Genomic DNA, 19,941 nt, shown 5'->3' on the forward strand with positions numbered 1-19,941 from the left:
ATTGCTATACTACCTATTTTATAGGATGATATGGAATTCTAAAAAATTGAGGCGGCAAAAAACATATCAATTCTGGTATGACATTTATGTGGATTGGAGTAAAAAGAAAAATCTCTGCCCTGTGGATGAAGACATCTCCATATATCTACTAATTCTAATTCTTTGTTCAGATCCACCAACTGTCTAGATCTGGGAGATACTCCTGCAGTACTCTTGGAAATCCTATCTATTTCCAGATCCATAATACAATTAAAGTCTCCCCCTATAATTGTATGACGGGCACCAAGAGCAATCAATTTTGAGAAGGCTTCTGTTATAAATTTAAAAGGATGTGCCGGGGGGCAATACAAATTTAAAATCCCATATTCCTCTCCATTTATAGGGACTTTCATCAGAATATATCTTCCAGATTCGTCTTTTATCTGATTTAGGATTTTGAAAGGGAAATTCTTCCGAATAAGAATAACAACTCCCCTGCTTTTTGAGCTAAAAGAAGAGAGAAAGGCCTGATCAAATCTACCCTGTCGTAATTTTAAGTGTTCTTTATCCGACAAGTGTGTCTCCTGTAGGAGAGCTATATCAACCCTTTCTTTCTTGAGGTTTGATAATATTTTCTTCTTTTTGACTGGCGAATTACTCCCCTTGACATTCCAGGTGCACCACTTAACCGACTGATCAACCATAATCGACTGGGCAAATCCGAGACCCCTCGTGAGGGGAAACCCTATCCGGAACATCCTGAGCATAGAACTTATAAAATTCACAAAAATAAAGGCTCTCTAATACACTCACAAAAGTAAAATAAAAAACTATTTCTAAATAATAAAAAAAAGTATTTAAATGGAGATTTTCCCTCTTGTTCCCAGGAGTATCACTTCCTTTCCAAAGGTGCATCATATCCTCTCCCAACCAGTGCCCCACCCTTGACCCAGGCGCTCCTCAATAAAATGAGGAGAATTCAAATATACTACAGAGCTAGAGTTAACAGCGAGCACCCTACCCCCACCCCACCCACACCAACACCTGGATACATTTGGTAATGTCAATACCATGTCTTAACATATATAACTATAAAATTGTAACCTCAACAAGTAATAATTAAAAATAATAATACAAAATAACAAAGGAAAATAACCCCGCTCCTAGAGACAGAGGTAAAACCCCGACCAACATTAACTAGACTCCCTGGCTTTTATATAATATATATAGAATAATAAAAAAATACAAACGGAGGTAGTTCAAAGAAGGTTTATTAGGATGATCCTGGCTATGGAGAGATTATCTTATAAGCAAAGATTAAGCAGGTTGGGTTGCTTCTCATTGGAATTTAGAAGAATGAGAGATGATCTAATTGAAAATATAGGATGCTTAATGTGCCTGACAGGGTAAATACTGAGAGGATGTTGCGCCTCATGGAAGAGTAAGAACCAGAGGGCATAGTCTCAGAATTAAGGGTCGCAGATGTAAAACTAAGAAGAGTAGTTTTTGCAGTCCTTGCCACAGAGAAAAATCGTGGCACAGTCCTTGTGTACATGAAAAGCGGAGATCGATTCTTAATCAGTAGGGGAATTAAGGGTTATGGGAAATGAGCAGGAAAGTACCATTTAGTGTCAATTCAGCCATGATTCTAGTGAATGGCCAGCAGGATTGAGGGATCAAACAACATACTTTTGTTAATATTTCATGCGGTCTAATGCATTTACCCTTAGAATTGTACTCCCTGTCCCTTCCCATGCCACTGTTTATTATTTTCCATATTCATACCTTTCATGCCTTGCCCAAACTTTGATTTATGACATCTTCCCATAATTTCATTCCTTCCCTGACTACAGGTGTAAAACTTTCAACTACTTCCCTAGCTATTTGGCTCACTAGAACATTTTCCCCAGGCATCATTCAGATGTAGACCATGCCACCCATATGGATTCCATCTTTTGCACTATTGGTGCAGGCGCCCCATGAACTGGGTCACACTTTCCAAAATCATTCTTTCACCCAATGTTCATTTTTCTAATCTTACTTGCTCTATGTCAATTCTCTACTGGTTTAACTAATAAAGTGCATTTTTTCAACTCGCACTCTTCTGGAGGCTAGCAAAGTTGCAACTGGGAAAGAACGTCTCAATCCCCTCATCACCAAACTCTCAGGTTTGCATTTGGTTTCAAATGTACTCCAAGCCAACTGCACTCCAATCTCCCTTCTTCATTATTCAAACTGCTGGCAATTAGAGTTGAATTAGATCAGATCCACAATTTCTTAATCTCCATCTCTCTCCAGTACAGAGCTTGCTTAGACCTGCCCAAGCTGGATGAAAGTTAATTTTTATTTTATAGTCAATCAAGGTTAAATCACTTTCGTAGATCTTCCTTTTTCTTCTTTTCTCACAACACCCATTTACTTGCTTAAATCCTTTTATACAAGTAAATTTTCCAAATTCTAATGAAGTTAACTTGAAACTCTGTCTTCTAACTCTCATAGACGCTGTCTGATCAGCTGTGTATTTTCAGCATCCACAGGATTTTGTTTTTGTTCTGACAGAAATACTTCATTATTTGATCAAGTTCTTTTGACTTAACTTCCATTTAACTGAAAGAGGAGTTTCACGTCAACACTACAGTATAGTCTGCACTCATTCCAAATGGTCACTACTGTTGTTATAAAAAAGTAGTCCTGTAAAATTTAGCAGTGGCTTAGTCACACCTACAGATCGGGCACAAGCTCTTGCACTAAATTTGTTCACAAACAAAAACAGAATTTGTTGAAAAAGCTCAACAGGTCTGGCAGCATCTGTGAAAAGAAATCCGAGGTAAAGTTTCGGGTTCCGTGACCCTTCCTCAGAACTAAAATTTGTTATTGTGACCATTTTGCACCAATAAACATCTAGCCCATGATTTTAAGATCAACAGTGCAACAACCAAGATGACATCAGTTTTTTTAAAATCAACAAGAGAGCCAAAGTTATCGGATCCGACAAGAAACTGGAATTATTGCCATAAATAAATCAACCATGTCTTACTGCATAGAGCAGGTTGATTAATAGGCCGAATGACTTAATCCTACCCCTATTTCTAACTTCAGTTTGTGCCTATAATGAATTGTGAACTTTGGTTTATTAATTTTGTCCTTTATCTTTCTTGGAACATGGAGGGAAATATTCTGGAAAATCGATAGAAAACTATGTAGAGATTATGCTGGAAATAAGCACTGAAACAGCAAATATTTGATTACATGGGAGCAATTCATAAAATCAATCATTTAAAATAAATATTCACAAAGTCAGAAATAAAGCAGAACCAAAATACGGTTAAAAGTAAATTCCAACTATTTTTAAAACAGATCAGAAGATGATACAAAGTAAAGAACTGAAAGTTAGTTAGTCATGCCAAATGGTATTATTGCCTCAATAAACATACAATAAGTCCATGGAAAATTATTTTACTTCATTTACAGGATGTGAGCATCATTGGCCAATTCAGCATTCATTGCCTGCCCCTAATTGCCCAGAGGCCAGTTGAGAATCAATCACATTGCTGTAGGCCTAGAATCACATGTAGATGAGAGCAGATAAGGATGGCAGATTCCATTCCCCAAAAGGATCAGATGGGTTTTGTGGACAACTGACAATGACTCTTAATTCTAGGCTTCCACTGTATTCAAAATACAGCAGGATTTAAATAGTCTAGTAATAACATGGAGCAACACATTGTTATTGCTGTTTCAAAGTGATTTTATTAATTGTGGTTTATCAACAGCAGTTGACCACCACTTCTAAATTATTTAACCTCAAAGGGTTAGTAGACTGACTGCAAAGACAGGAAGTGCATATTGTCCAAATCAGAGCCCCTTACCGTCTAGCTAGACCCTGTGCTATTTTTAATAGAAACCTCAGAGCCTGGATAATTACAATCTCTTGAGTAATTAGTTTCCTTCTTACTTTCTGAATGTACATGCTGCCTTTCTGGAAATCTACCAGATTTTGTTTCTGTTATTGGAATTGCGCCAGAAAGCCCTTAAAATTTAAATATTTCACACCAGAGTACTACTATTACTGTTGAAGACAGCCAATAGTGTCTGGTGCTTTATGGCATTATCTAATCGACATCTGGCAGTGGATGTTACAGAGTAGCTGCAGATGAACTAGAGTGGATGAGAGAAGATAGTGCTAGATGGAAGAGTATACGTACATGTAACAAAGCCCCTGACAGAAGTTGCAGCAGCTCTTGGGAAGGCTGCCAACTGCTGCAGGTAGTCCACTAACAAAATCATATATTTTTGTACCAAATCCAGCAAATACAGAGATCAAACAAATTCACAGTGGATATAAATTTGCAAGTCGCATGCTGCAAAAATATGGTGCAGCCCTGAAATAATTAAAAGCATCAGGAGTCTTCTAATATGTTAATTAAACACAGCACAGTAAGTAAATTCTTGGTTAAAATCATTTGAATGTTATAAGTCAATATAGAGTCCATTAAGTAAAAAGGATGATGAGACTTATTTTCCCCATTATCACTCACCTCAGGTAGTACTGCTTCAAAGCAAAAGCTGCATTGGCGCAACCTCTTGGAAAGTTGAATTCCTCCAAAAGATCTGTCCACAGACCCTTATCTGTTACCTGAAAAAGTAAATGCAGACACATTAAGACTAGAAAAAAAAACACACTAATCAGTTAGGAGTGTTATAATAGCTGAAGATGAAGTGCTGATACTCTTTTCACATCATTAGTTAAATTTTGTATCATATTAATTACAATATTGACAACTGACAGAACTTCACTGTGGCTTCTGATCTCTGCTGATTTTTTTTCTTCTTCCAAAGCCTCAAAGCGCATGTTGAGAGAGTGAATTCTCTAGCTAATTTACTTAAGAGCATCAATTTATTCGAAACAAAAATATCCCTATTAGAAATTTGAAAATAAAAACAGTTAATGCCGGGAACAGTCAATGAGTTTAGCAAGGAAGTATAGAGTTAACTTTTCAGATCAATTAACCTTCTCCCTCCACAAATGTTGCCTGATCTGAGTAGTCACAGACGTTTTGCGATAAAGTACTAGTGATTTTGTTTTAAATATGCAAGTTCTCAGTAGATGTCTGATTTTACCTACAACACTGGTTTCTGAAAGAACAAACAGGCATATAAATGAAATGCTGTGTCACTAACACGTTTTTACTCCCTCCTTGATCTCCACCGAATAAAAGATTAGGGATAATAACCATTTACATGAATAGTTGTAATACAAGCCAATTAATGCTTCAAGTCCAACTGAGTTTTTGAAGCTTTGCCAACCACATTACTTATATAATTATTCTTCTGAAACTTGAAATATCAAGACCTCAATGTCAAAAGCAAATTTGCTAAATTTAATTTAAATTCAACGTGATGTATAGATTGTGAAGTAGACCACTCACACCCACCAATGGACTGCAATGCAATTATGAAAAATTTTGAGAACACACAGCAGAGACTCTATTCTGATAATACTTTCTTTGTGCAAAAGGTACAGTAATGTCTGCATATAAAGCTATGGTGTGTTCAATCACTGGGTTTTTTTACATTGATTACTAGATTAGATTACTTACAGTGTGGAAACAGGCCCTTCGGCCCAACAAGTCCACACCGACCCGCCGAAGCGCAACCCACCCATACATTATCCCTTACCCCTTACCACTATGGGCAATTTAGAATGGCCAATTCACCTGACCCGCACATCTTTGGACTGTGGGAGGAAACCGGAGCACCCGGAGGAAACCCACGCAGACACGTGGAGAACGTGCAAACTCCACACAGTCAGTCGCCTGAGTCAGGAATTGAACCCGGGTCTCCAGGCGCTGTGAGACAGCAGTGCTAACAACTGTGCCACCCACAAATGTTTAAATTGATTTCACAAGGTTTACTCACTTTAGGAACCTGTAAGTGTGCAAACGAATATAGTTGAGTCGTGAAAATGTTCATAACATAGACACTTATGTAAATTAAACCCATTCTTACCAAACAAATAAGGGAAACAGAACATTTAGCTCCTCAAGCATACCCTGTCATTCAATTAGATTGTTGATCTGCTTGCATTTTGAATTTCACATTCCTACTTACCTCTGACAAATTTTGATTCCCTTACCTAACAACCCAAATTTTAACAGTGCCCCTTGTTCTGACTGACTGATGTTCTTTCTACATCACCTCGTCAAGGCCATCTTATATACGTCAATTACTGCTCTGAACTAGAGTGGAAACCAGCCCAACCTGTACAACCTAGCCTCATAAGACAAACCACTCATGTATTGTAACACATTCACAACGGATGTCAAGCTAACTGGACTATAATTCCCTGTTTTCTGCAACTTGTCTTCTTGAATAGAGGGGTTATATTTGGTACTTCCCAGTTTGAACAAATCTTTCCAGAATTGAACTAATTTTGGAAAAGAGAGGGTCGACAGACACCAACCATCCAATGATAAATTTTGCTTGTGTATGCTCACCTCAGATTTTAAATTAAAATATCCATGAGCAAAATAAAGCAGATATTTTTAAAAACTGGAAAAGTATTTTCTCTTCACAGTTGTTTTTCCTTACTAAAAAGGTTTGTTCGGTTATTATTTACATGTCAGAGATTTTGCTCCTGGGTGTTAGCAAACACAGCCCTTTGAAAAATAAACACCAACACATCAGACTATTGCATGCTGAGTATCCAAGAATGAGACTCATGGTTATTTTTTCAGTTCCAAAAGCAAAACAAAAATCACTGACTACAGATTTCAGCTACTCTTTCGGCTGTATTCTGACAATGTAGAAAGTATAAGCTGTTTTGTAATGAATTGAGAGATGCAACCCCATTTTGGAGATCCTGACTCCCATTCTCAGGTCATGGGAAATGTTAGGGGTCCAGGCACCAGAATAGAATGACTTGAAGGAGGATAAGAGGGGATTTGACAGAAGTGTACATGATGATGAAATGCATAGATAGAGTGGATAGCCATACCTAGCACAAAGAAAGATAGTTGTGGTTGTTGACAGTTAATTATCTCAATCCCAGAACTTTTCTGCAAGAGCTCCTCAGGATTGTGTCCCAAGTCCAATACCTTCAGCTTCTTCTACAAACACATTCCCCTCAGGTGGTGAGAAGAGGGGATGATTGCACAATGTTCAATACAATTTGCAACTCCTCAGATATTGACATAGCCAATGTCCAAAGGCATCAAGACCTGGACAACATAGGGGCTCAAGTTGGCAAGTAACAAGCACCATTCACACCAACGTAACGCCTGGAAATGATTACCTTCAACAGGATAGAACTTAACCATCTCCCCATGACATCCAAAGAAATTACCATTGCTGAGCCCACAAACAACATTCTTAAGAGTTATCATTGAGCAGTAAATGGACCAGCCAAGAGGAGATCAAATCCTACGATTTCTGCAGTGAGGAACAATCCTGTCTCCTCAATGCCTGTCCAGCATCTAAAAGGCATTAGTGGCACTAAAAGGTCTGGTGGAACATTTTCCACTTGCCTGGATGAATTTAGCTCCAACAACACAAGTATGACACCATCCAGCAATAGGAGAAATAATTTTAAAATGGAAATTAAAAAAAGTTATTTGTTGACTCTCAAGTTCTCACACCCTGCTCTGAAGAGAATGATTTTTGTTTCTCTCTCTTTAGCTCAAACTCTTTTTGATTTTAATTTGTCTTTTTTACTCCCGTGGAGCTGTTCTATGTTGTCCAATCACCAGTTGCCCCCATTTTACCTGAACTTTTGTATTCATTAATGGAATGTGAGCAGTGTTGTTTGCTCATCCTTCAATGTCCTTAAGGTAGTGGTAGTAAGTTGCCTGCTTGAAACTGGGGTGTAGAGACACCAGAGTGCTGTTAGCAAAAATTTCTAGCAGTTTGACATTTGGTGATAGCAAGAATGGAGATCAGTTTTAAGTCAGGAAAGTGATACACTTGATCGACGCTTGGTTCACCATTTTCAACCTTCATTCCCTTCATCAGTGACTTAGCAGGTGCAGCGTCAGCAGCACTGTGTACCATCTACAAAATGCACAGCAGTAATTCACCAATTTATACAATTATTCTTCTGAAACTTGAAATATCAAGACCTCAATGTCAAAAGCAAATTTGCTAAATTTAATTTAAATTCAACGTGATGTATAGATGGTAATTTCAAAGATCTTCCAAATCAATGACCTGGCCATGTACAAGCACAATGCAGCACCATCATCTGCAAGTTCCCATTCAAGCAACATGGGGTGAAGATGGAAAAACAGTAATTTATTTTGGGTTCCTGCTCAATGTCATTGTTTTAAAAAAATTTGTAATGAAAGCCTTATTCTTGGGAAGGCCCTGAAAACCAAATGTTATGTCCAAACATCAGAAAGTGGCCTTCAAGTAACAAATCAATCTCTGCTAATGATAAAGCTAGGAGGGAAAAAAAACTGGAAGGAAGATGCCAGAGACTGCAAAGGAATGCAAGAGTATTGGAGTATTGTATTCATTTTTGGCCACTTCGCTATAGAAACAATGCTACTAAATTGGAAAGAGTGTAGAAGAAATTTACAAGGAGGTCGCCAGGACTCAAGGGTCTGAGGTTGGACAAGTTAGGACTTTTTCTATTAGAGCATAGGAAACGGGGGGGGGGGGGGGGGGGGGGGGGGGGGGAGATGTGCTTGTAGAAGTGTATAAAATCATGAGCGGCATGGATAGGGTGACTACACTCAGACGTTTCACCACGATTGGGAATTGAGGACGAGAGGGCATTACTTTAAGGTTAGAGGGGAAAGAATAAAAAGGGAATTTATGGGGCAACATCTTTTTTTTACACACACAGAGGGTGGAATGAGTTCCCACTGGAAGTGTTTGAGGTGGGTGCTTAAATATTTAAAAAGGCATTTGGACAAATACATGGATAGGAAAGAATTAGAAGGATGTGGGCCAACAGCAGGGAAATGGAGTTAGCATTAATGGACATTTTGGGCTAAAGTGCTTGTCACTGTGCTGTCACTATATCTATGTCTCTATACATGTATTTGCGGACACCAGTGACTAATATATTCCAACTGCACGTGCTCAATTCCATTTTCTTTTAATGTGTCTAATGCACAATAAAGCTGATTTTTCAAATATCAAGAAACAAAATTTCAAGATATCTTCTCTTCACCTATATATTTTCATTTTTTAGGGTGCTAGGTTTTCATTTTTTATTTGAAGTGGGAGTTGACATGCTGACGCAGGGCACACAGACACAAGATGGCTGCTGTGTCACAAGTTGGTCCCAGCACACAAGATGGCCACTGAGTCATTATATGGAAAAGCACAGCGAAGCATACAAAAAACTGCCTGAAGCCAACAGGACACCAGCAAAAGAGAGAGAGAATATAGAAAATTAGTTTAAGGTGGGTGGGGGAAGAGAATACACATCAGTAATGTCTACTGCTCACCGAAGTGTCTGAATCCAGTCACCACCTTCAACATAAAATGTTAACTATCCAAGACTGCTGGTGTTAATACCTTAAATTTGCAGGAATAGAAAATTATCTTCCTTCTCAGGAAGAACGATCACAACCAATTACTGCAGCAATAGACTTCTGCGTAGCTGCTGAAACTGACAATGACTCTAACATTCCTCTGAATCGAAACTGACAATGACACTAATATTTTCTGTAAACAAACATATGCTGCACAAAGACTGGATATCTGGACCATTATACCATGAAATATATAAAATATCGTGAAACGTGCTCAGAGGGTGATAGAAGGCTCGCAACTGACAGCCGTGCTGCTGGACGTCTCTCTCTCCCCAGAGCTCCGCTTTCTTTGTACAATAAACTCTGTCGTTGAGTTCAAATTCTGACTTTCCCTACAACGATTTCAATTTATTTCAGAGATTTCAATACAATTACGTATGCTCCTGGATGTCAGTAAACACAGCCATTAAGAAATATAGAAAAGCAGAGTTTTAAGCTCTGAGAGAGAAATTATGGTGCCTATGTTGAACCATTTAGGGTTCCTTGTACTTTGTCAATTTTCCATGACTAATCGAAGTCCATCAGGAAATTAGATAAAGAATACAGTCATCTTTATTACAAAGGGATTGGAGTACAAGAATAAAAGAAGCATTGTTGTCATTTTATACGTATTTGGCACTGTGAAATACTGTGTTCTTTAAGTCAAAGACATACTTTGTAGGGGTTACAACATTCACTCTAGATTCATTTGAGGGATAAGTACAGTACAGAGAAATTAAACAGAATCAGCCAATATCCTCTGCAGTTTAGAAGAGGTCACCTAGTTAAAACAAAATTGAGAACTTGACAAGGTGAATGCTGAGAGGCTCTTTCACCAACTACAGAAGATTCAAATTGGGTCACTGGATCAGAATAAGGAGGTCAGCCATTTCACTGTACAAAGAGGGGAGAAGTTTTCACTCAGAGGGATCTGAATCTTTAGAGTTCTTTTTCCCATTAATCTGTGGACACAGTTGCTGAGTATTTTCAGAATGGACACTAATAAATTTCTGAACACAAAGGGAAGCAAGGAATCTGGGGGAGTGGACAAGAAAATGAACTGAATGTTAAAGCTTCAAACAGAGGAAGTTATAATGGGGAACAAAGATGGCAAACCAATTAAATACATATTTTGATTGACTTCACACAAAGGAGGATACAAATAATGTCCCAAAAATGTTGAGGAATGCAGGGTCTAGTGAGGGTGAAAAAGAAGGAAAATCAGTGAGGTATTGGCATTGGGGAAATAATGGGATTAAAGGCTCATAAAATCCCAGGGTCAATAGTCTACATTCCAGAGTACTTAAAGAAATGATCCTAGAAATACTGGGTGCATTGGCAGGCAGTCAGTCAGTTACCCCTGGAACAGATTCTATGGATTTGAGAGTAACCGCATTATTTAGAAAAAGAAGGGAGACAGCATACAGGTATAATTGATGATTAGACTTTTCCCTACTCCTGATGCTGTGCTACAGTCCAGTATAAAAGATTTAATGGAAGAAAATACTGTCAAAATGAGTATGGATTTATGAAAGTGAAATCATGCTTGACAAATGTATTGGAACTTTGAGGATATAAATAATAGAGTTGATGTGAGGGAGCAGTAGATGTAATTTAATTTGGATTCTTAGAAGGCTTTTAATAAGGTCCAACAGAAGAGATTAGCATGTACAAGTCTACTACATGGGATTGGGGGAAATTAGTTGGCAGATAGGAAACAAAGAGAAAGGAATAAGCAGTGTCCATCAGATTACCAGAGGGATCAGTGCTTGACCCAAGTTATTGGCAACATTCATGTGTGACCTTGTATTATGGAAAACCGTGCAATAGAAATAATGGGGCATCTGGGAAACGTAGGGTTAGCAGCAGACCATCAAAAATATCAGTAAAAACCTAAACAAAAATAGTTAGAATGTGCTCTCATTTGTATTAAGCTAAATAAACATTAAAACCATATATGTTAACAAAATAACAATAAATTTAACAGCTCACCCCGAAAAACTGGAAGGCAACTTGATATAGTTTGAGTTTGTTGAGTTACTGTACTGTATTGACAGGGTCTGAGAGTCATCATCAGCATCACCATCACTTTCCAGGTGCAGTTCTGGGTGCAGGGTTACGACGAAAAATGGTATTCAGTGCAGGAAGTGGATGGCCATGGTTCGCTGTCCTCAGACTGTTTCTTGAGGGTTGGCTTTAAAAAAGGTATCTAGTTTTGGCTGTTCTGCCATCCTTCATTCATTAGCAGTTGTTCATATGGTGCCAGATAACACTATGCTTCAAACTGCTATATTGCTGCATTCAGCATAATGTTCTCTAAGAGCTTCAACTGCTCCTTAATTTCCCTCAGGATAGAAGACAAAAGAGAAGTGGAAACCTCTTGTGGTGTTGCAGCCTGGACTTCATAGTCTTCACCTCCAGCTTCAATTTTCTCTGCAGCAATACGTTGTTGCTGATCAGCTGTGGAGACAGAGGATTGAAGCAGCCCCTCAAAATCCTCAGTCTCTACTTCAAATCCAACTTGCTTTGAAAGAGTGACACAATGTTCTTTAGTTGCTGGAAGCTTCTCTGACAGTTCAATGCCTTTAAAATCATGAAGAAAATCTGAGAGAAGTTTTCACCAAATTGCATGCAAGCAATTCTTATAGGCATCAACCCAGGTCTTCACAATGTCGTCAATAGCATTCTCAGTGTTATGGCTCTTCCAAAATTGAAGAACAGTATCCTTATTATCCTCCTCAGTAGCTGCAATCAGGTTCCTGAATGTGCACCTTAAATAATAAGCTTTTAAAGCTGCTATTGCACCTGGTCCACTGTTAAATGAGAGGTTGTGTTTAGAGGTAGAAATAGCACTTTGATGTTTTCAGAAAGCTCACCAATGGTGGAAGGATGGCTTGGTGCATTGTCCAGAATAAGAGGAATCTTGAAATCCAAAGATTTTCTCCTGCCAAAAATTTCTAAAAACATCTTTCAGAATGTCAATTATAGAAGGTCAAAAAATTCGCTCCATCATCCAATCTCTTTTGCTTGACTTGAAATAAACATCTAGACTGAACTTAAGATAAACATTCAAGGCTCTCCGGTTAGCCGAGTGGTACACTACCACAAGCTTAAGCTTTAAGTGTCCACTAGCATCGGCACCTGTCCTTTTTCTTCTGAAAGCTGTTCATAAACCAGGCCAGGGTCCAATCAGACTGGTTTGGTACCAATATGAAAAGATTTTAGAGGCTTTTTATTTATATGTAAACAGATGAGGCTTCAGGCAAAAGTGGTCATGTTTTAGAAGTGACCTCTATAAAAAAGGAAGTGGTCAGCTTTTCAGCTGAGCTGAGCAGTTTTAGTTCAGTTTTGAACTGGTTGGAAGTTCAACAGGGACCGATGTGGAAACTCTGTTCTGCCCTTCAACTTCAACCTGTAACATGTGTTCCATTAATACTGTCTTTTTGAAAGGAGTTCGCTTATTGGGACTGTTGTGCAGATTCAGAACAGCATAATTAAGTCTAGTTGGATAGGTCGAGTTCTGCAGGGGTTCTTTATTCGTGTTTTATTGCATAATTTTGTGAATACATTTTGTCTGTTTTAAAATCTAGTCGTCAATCTAGCTAACTTTATCTGGTTAATTTTCACTGTACACTTACCAAAATAAGCTTTGGTTTGAACTGCCTGCTTAAGAATGTTTTGAGTAGTCTGGCTTAGTCCATGACACACCCAACACAGTCATACAATCCTTTGTGACCTTAAGAATGAAGCGCACGCTCCAAATTTTAGGAAGGTACACTCAGAATGGCATTTGCTTCCAGTATAAACTTGTCTAATCCAAATTGAAGATTTGATCTAAGGTGTAGCCTTCTTCCTCAAATCAATTTTTTCACCATGGGAGGAAATGACAGGGGACGTTCCTCGTCTGTACTGGCAGCTTCACCACATATGTTTTAAGTCATAAGAAGCATAGCGGTTCTTAAATCCAGCAAACCAGCCACTACTAGCACTGAAGGTAGACTCATCTGCAGGATTTTCGGCCTTTTTCCTTTAGGTCCTCATAAATTGGTAAGGCTTTCTGTTTTACAGTGAGAAAGGTGATCCTAGATTGCTTTATCAATTGATCTTCCATTCACACACTTAGTAGCCACCCAATCTCTAGATCCTTTGTTTGTGATCTCACACACCTGCTAGCACACTTGTTCCAGCAACCCAGCTTGCTTTAATTCTTTCTGCATTGTCTCTGATGATGCATACTGTAGACTGCATGAACAATAGCACATGCTTTTTCATGACACTGAAAACACCTTATAACATATAGCTTCTGTTCAGGTGTCACAGCCTTTCTTTTATGGTTACCACCTGTGATTTCTTTCACCTGGATGCATTCTGTTGACATTCTTGCAACTTTGTTTTCCATGAATATGGAAAGACTGAGATTTGCAAAAACCAGGACCGAAAATTAGTGAGTACAGCATTGTACCTTTCAGGAAGCACCCTAACAGAAAGCATGCAAGCCAACTGACATGTGATGCCGCCTGGAGTCCAGTTCTCAGTGCACTGCGACACCTCGTGCCAGGGGCAGAATTGCGTAATAGCCAACAGGAGTTCGCGTTTTAAAAAATGCTTCCCTAATTCACCCAGCATGTTGCAGCCAAGTCATATTCATGAAATATGCATTGAAGATGATCCACCCGTACTTAGAGGGGGGAACTAAACATAATATCACCGTGTTTGCAGGCAACACAAAGCTGGATAGGATAACGAACTGTGAAGTGAATGAAGAGATGCTTCAGTATGATTTGAACAAGTTGACAGTGTGGGCAAATGCTTGGGAGATGAAGTATCATCTGGATAAATGGTGAGATTAACAACTTTGGTGGCAAAAGCAGAAAAAGGTTGATTATCAGAACAGTAACAAATTGGGAAAGAGGCAGGTACAGTGAGATGTGGGTGTCCTTATACACCAGTCACTGATACATAGCCAATGACCCATTCCACCACTTTGAGCAAGAATAGATAGAGAACAGTAATTAGTAGGAATGATTTTGTCCCACTTTGTGTACAGGATATAATGGGCAATTTGTCCAACATTGTCAGGTCGATACTGCATGGTAGCTGTATTGGAACAGCTTGGCAAGATGCACTGCTCGTTCTGGAGCACAAGTGTTTAGTATTACTGTCGGAATGCTCGATTCAGAGGTGCCGATGTTGAATGCGGGTGGACAAAATTAAAAATTACATAGCACCAGTTTATAGTCCAACAGATTTAATTGGAGGCACAGCTTGGAAGCACTGCTTTTTCATCAGGTGGTTGTGGAGCATGACCATAAGAGACAGAATTTATAACAAAAGGTTGCAGATTCATGTGGTTGAAATATGTTGTGGTTCTGCTCGCCGAGCTGGAAGTTTTTGCTGCAAACGTTTCGTTCCCTGGCTAGGGAACATCATCAGTGCTGTTGGAGCCTCGTGTGAAGCGCTGCTTTGATGTTTCTTCCGGTATTTATATTGGTTTGTTCTTGCCGCTTCCGGGTGTCAGTTTCAGCTGCAGTGATTTGTATGTGGGGTCCAGGTCGGTGTGTCTGTTGATGGATGTTCTTGCCGCTTCCGGGTGTCAGTTTCAGCTGTAGTGGTTTGTATATGGTGTCCAGGTCAATGTGTCTGTTGATGGAGTTTGGGGATGAATGCCATGCTTCTAGGAATTCTCTGGCTGTTCTCTGTCTGGCTTGTCCTATGATAGTGGTGTTTTCCCAGTCAAATTCATGTTGCTGGTTGTCTGAGTGTATGGCTACTAGAGATAGCTGGTCGTGTCGTTTTGTGGCTAGCTGATGTTCATGGATGTGGATTGTTAGCTGTCTTCCTGTTTGTCCTATATAGTGTTTTGTGCAGTCCTTGCATGGTATTTTGTGAACTACGTTAGTTTGGCTCATGCTGGGTATTGGGTCCTTTGTTCTAGTGAGTTGTCGTCTGAGCGTGGATGTTGGCTTGTGTGCTGTTATGAGTCCTAAGGGTCGCAGTAGTCTGGCTGTCAGTTCGGAGACGCTCCTGACGTATGGTAGAGTGGTTAGTCCTTTTGGTTGTGGCATGTCCTCGTTCTTCGGTCTATCTCTTAGGCATCTGGTGATAAAGTTGCGTGGGTATCCGTTTTTGGCGAATACCTTGTATAGATGTTCCTCTTCCTCTTTTCGCAGTTCTGGTGTACTGCAGTGTGTTGTGGCCCTTTTGAATAGTGTCCTGATGCAGCTTCGTTTGTGTGTTGGGGTGGTTACTTTCATAGTTTAAGACTTGGTCTGTGTGTGTTGATTTCCTGTGTACCCTTGTGGTGAATTCTCCGTTGGGTGTTCTCTCTACTAACACGTCTAGGAATGGGAGTTGGCTATCCTTTTCCTCTTCTCGTGTGAATCGGATTCCTGTGAGTGTGGCGTTGATGATTTGGTGTGTTTTTTCTATATCTGTGTTTTTGATGATTACAAAGGTGTCATCCACATATCTGATCCAGAGTTTGGGTTGAATTTGTGGTAGGGCTGTATGTTCTAACCTTTGCATAACTGCCTCTGCTATGAGTCCGGAGATTGGTGATCCCATGGGTGTTCCGTTGATTTGTTCGTATATCTGATTGTTGAATGTAAAGTGTGTGGTGAGGCACAGGTCGAGTCGTTTAAGTATGCCGTCCTTGTTGATAGGTTCGGCCTCCTGTGTTGTTATGTTTGTCCAGTAGGTTGGCTATTGTTTCTCTGGCCAGAGAATTCCTAGAAGCATGGCATTCATCCCCAAACTCCATCAACAGACACCATATACAAACCACTACAGCTGAAACTGACACCCGGAAGCGGCAAGAACATCCATCAACAGACACACCGACCTGGACCCCACATACAAAATCACTGCAGCTGAAACTGACACCCGGAAGCGGCAAGAACAAACCAATATAAATACCGGAAGAAACATCAAAGCAGCGCTTCACACGAGGCTCCAACAGCACTGATGATGTTCCCGAGCCAGGGAACGAAACGTTTGCAGCAAAAACTTCCAGCTCGGCAAGCAGAACCACAACAACGGATACCCGAGCTACAAATCTTCAATCTGGTTGAAATATATTAAGCAAACTAGTATCTCTTCCAGGGATCTTGAAGGTCTTCTCCACATTTAAGTGTAGGTTTGCAAAGGTTGCTCTTCAGCATTTTCACTGACGGCACGCAGAAATCCTCCATTTTTATCCCTTTTCCTTATCTTCCCAAACTGTGGTGTCTTGTCCTTGATGGCTCCCCAGCTCATTCGCGTACTTAGGTGTCTTTCCACTACAGGGTCACTCCAAGGTCACCTTTAGGATAACCTCAGTACTCTTCCATCAAATAAGGATATCCCCCTTATGTTATCCCTCAGAGCTGAACCAGTTCAAGCAAGCCAGAGGCATCAGCTGGGGCTCAGGTAGCTTCAGTTCACAACTATTGTTTTTGTTTGAGCAGCCTCTGGCCTAGACCTTTGCAGTGTCCAGTGCTTTCAACCACTTTTGATAACACATTGAGTGAAATGGAATTGGTTGGAGTTTATCTCGTCTGTCTTTTGTGATGCTAGGGACCTCAGGATGAGTCCAAAATGGATCATCCATGTGGCACCCCTGGCTGAAGATTGATGCAAATACTTCAGCCTTATCTTTTGCATTTGTGCTTGGCCACCGAAGAGTTGAGGATGGGAGAGCATATGAAGTCTCCATCATCTATTACTTAATTGTCCAGCACCATTTACAATTGGATGTGATCAGGCTCCAGAGCTTAGATCGGATCCAGGTGATAACAAACAGACTACTACTTGTATGACATTGATCGAGGGATAAACAACAACCATGGCAGCCAAAATATCTCCCTTACTCATCCTCTTCAAAAAAGACCATGGAATATTTTACAATCCCTTAGAGGCAGATGAGTCCTCAGTTCAACATCTCATTCTGAAGTCAGTACATTCCTTCAGGTCTGCATGGAGAGTTGTTAGCCTTCTGACTGCGCTCATATCGCTCAAATATAAGCAACCTGCCTGAAATTGACACATTACAGTCCTTAATTTTGATCCAACTATTTATATTAGGTCAGAAGACCACAGATAATGCTTTCAATGAAATAAAGCTCAATCATTTCAATGATTATATTGATGGGTTGCTTCTTTTGAGAGCCCAGAACCAGATATAATTATCTCTTTATTGAAGGAGTCCACAATTTAGGACTGAGATAAGATAGATTACTTCACTCAAAAGGGCTGTATATCTTTGAAAACCTCTATTTCAGATAGCTGCAGCTGCTTAATACAGGGAAGGAGCAGTTGTGGCTCCTCTAACATCTGGAGAAGGGAAAGAGGTTGGCCAGTAAAGATTCTGGTAAGGGAGGCATGGTACAGGGAAGGTATTGAAAAGGAGAAATTAGATGATAGGATGGTGCTCTGACTAATGCACACTGTTACAAATATGTACTATTGCTTAGAGGCTTAAAAGATTGTGAAGAAGTGGTCTCCTCCAGCCTTGTTATAATATTATGTATACATGACCATGTTGGAAGCTCTGTGGAAGTAGCTATTATCTGATTATTAAATATTTTTCTCTCAATTTTAACAGACTTCAGCATTGTCCAAACTTCTTATTGTTGAACCAAGCAACTAAAGGTTATTGGACAGTGATCAGGAGAGGAGATCTGACTAACTCTTCCCTGGTTAGTTCATTTTTATCGGTTGCTTTCTTGCTTGACCCAATATATCAATAATCTAATGATTAAATGGCTCATTACATCAAGAAGGATTTACATTTTTGGATCATTGGAATCTCTTCAGGAGTAGACGGGACCTGTACAAGAAGGACGGATTGCACGTAAATTGGAAGGGGACTAATATTCTGGCAGGGAAATTTGCTAGAACTGCTCAGGAGGATTTAAACTAGTAAGGTGGAGGGATGGGACCCAGGGAGGTAGTGAGGAAAGAGATCAATCTGAGGCTGATACAGTTGAGAACAGAAGTGAGTTAAACACTCATGGCAGGCAGGGACAAGGTGGGACTAATAAATTAAACTGTTTATTTCAATGCAAGGGGCCTAACAGGGAAGGCAGATGAACTCAGGGCATGGTTAGGAACATGGGACTGGGATATCATAGCAATTACAGAAACAGGGCTAGGGATGGGCAGGACTGGCTGCTTAATGTGCCAGGATACAAATGCTACAGGAAGGATAGAAAGGGAGGCAAGAGAGGAGGGGGAGTGTCATTTTTGATAAGGGATAGAATTACTGCTATGCTGAGGGAGGATATTCCTGGAAATACATTCAGGTAAGTTTATTTGGGTGGAGCTGAGAAATAAGAAAGGGATGATCACCTTATTGGAACTGTATTATAGACCTCCTAAGAGTCAGCAGGAAATTGAGAAACAAATTTGTAAGGCTATCTGTAAGAATAATAGGGTGATTATGGTAGGGGATTTTAACTTTCCAAACATAGACTGGGGCTGCCATAGTGCTAAGGATTTGGATGGAAAGGAATTTGTTGTTAAGTGCTTACAAGACAATTTTGTGATTCAGTATGTGGATGTACCTACTAGAGAAGGTGCAAAACTTGACCTACTCTTGGGAAATAAGGCAGGGCAGGTGACTGAGATGTCAGTGGGGGAGCACTTTGGGGCCAGCCACCATAATTCTATTAGATTTAAAATAGTGAGGGGAAAAGGATCGACCAGATCTAAAAGTTGAAGTTCTAAATTGGAGAAAGGCCAATTTTGACGGTATTGGGCAAGAACTTTCAAAAGCTGACTGGGGACAGATGTTCGCAGGTAAAGGGATGGCTGGAAAATGGAAAGCCTTCAGAAATGAGAATACAAGAATCCAGAGAAAGTATATTCCTGTAGGAAAGGCTGGTAGGTATGGGGAATGCTGGATGACTAAAGAAATTGAGGGTTTGGTTAAGAAAAAGGAGGAAGCACATGTAAGGTATAGACAGGATAGATCAAGTGAATCCTTAGAAGTGTATAAATAAAGTAGGAATATACTCAAGAGGGAAATCAGGAGGGAAAAAAAGAGGACATGAGATAGCTTTGGCAAATAGAATTAAGGAGAATCCAAAGGGTTCTTACAAATATATTAAGGACAAACGGGTAACGAGGGAGAAAATAGGGCCCCTCAAAGATCAGCAAGGCAGCCTTTGTGTGGAGCCACAGAAAATGGGGGAGATACTAAACGAGCATTTTGCATCAGTACTTACTGTGGAAAAGGATATGGAAGATATAGACTGTAGGGAAATAGATGGTGACACCTTGCAAAACATCCAGATTACAAAAAGAGGAAGTGCTGGATGTCTTGAAATGCATAAAAGTGGATAAATCCCTAGGACTTGATCCGGTGTACCCTAGAACTCTGTGGGAAGCTGGAGAACTGATTGCTGGGCCTCTTGCGGAGATATTTGTATCATCGATAGCCACAGGTGAGGTGCCAGAAGAC

At 39.9% G+C, this 19,941-nt stretch overlaps 1 protein-coding gene across 1 annotated transcript in view; it reads right to left on the minus strand.

Annotated features, from left to right (window-relative positions):
- LOC132828454 (AT-rich interactive domain-containing protein 2-like) overlaps positions 1-19,941 on the minus strand; it is a 270,232-nt gene that overhangs the window by 150,345 nt on the left and 99,946 nt on the right. Inside the window, exon 3 of the mRNA XM_060845591.1 lies at positions 4,518-4,615. Coding sequence (XP_060701574.1) covers positions 4,518-4,615 — 98 coding nt within the window. The remainder of the gene's footprint in view (positions 1-4,517; positions 4,616-19,941) is intronic.

The sequence above is a fragment of the Hemiscyllium ocellatum genome, chromosome 26 (genome assembly GCF_020745735.1).
Source record: "Hemiscyllium ocellatum isolate sHemOce1 chromosome 26, sHemOce1.pat.X.cur, whole genome shotgun sequence".
Lineage (NCBI taxonomy): Eukaryota > Metazoa > Chordata > Chondrichthyes > Orectolobiformes > Hemiscylliidae > Hemiscyllium > Hemiscyllium ocellatum.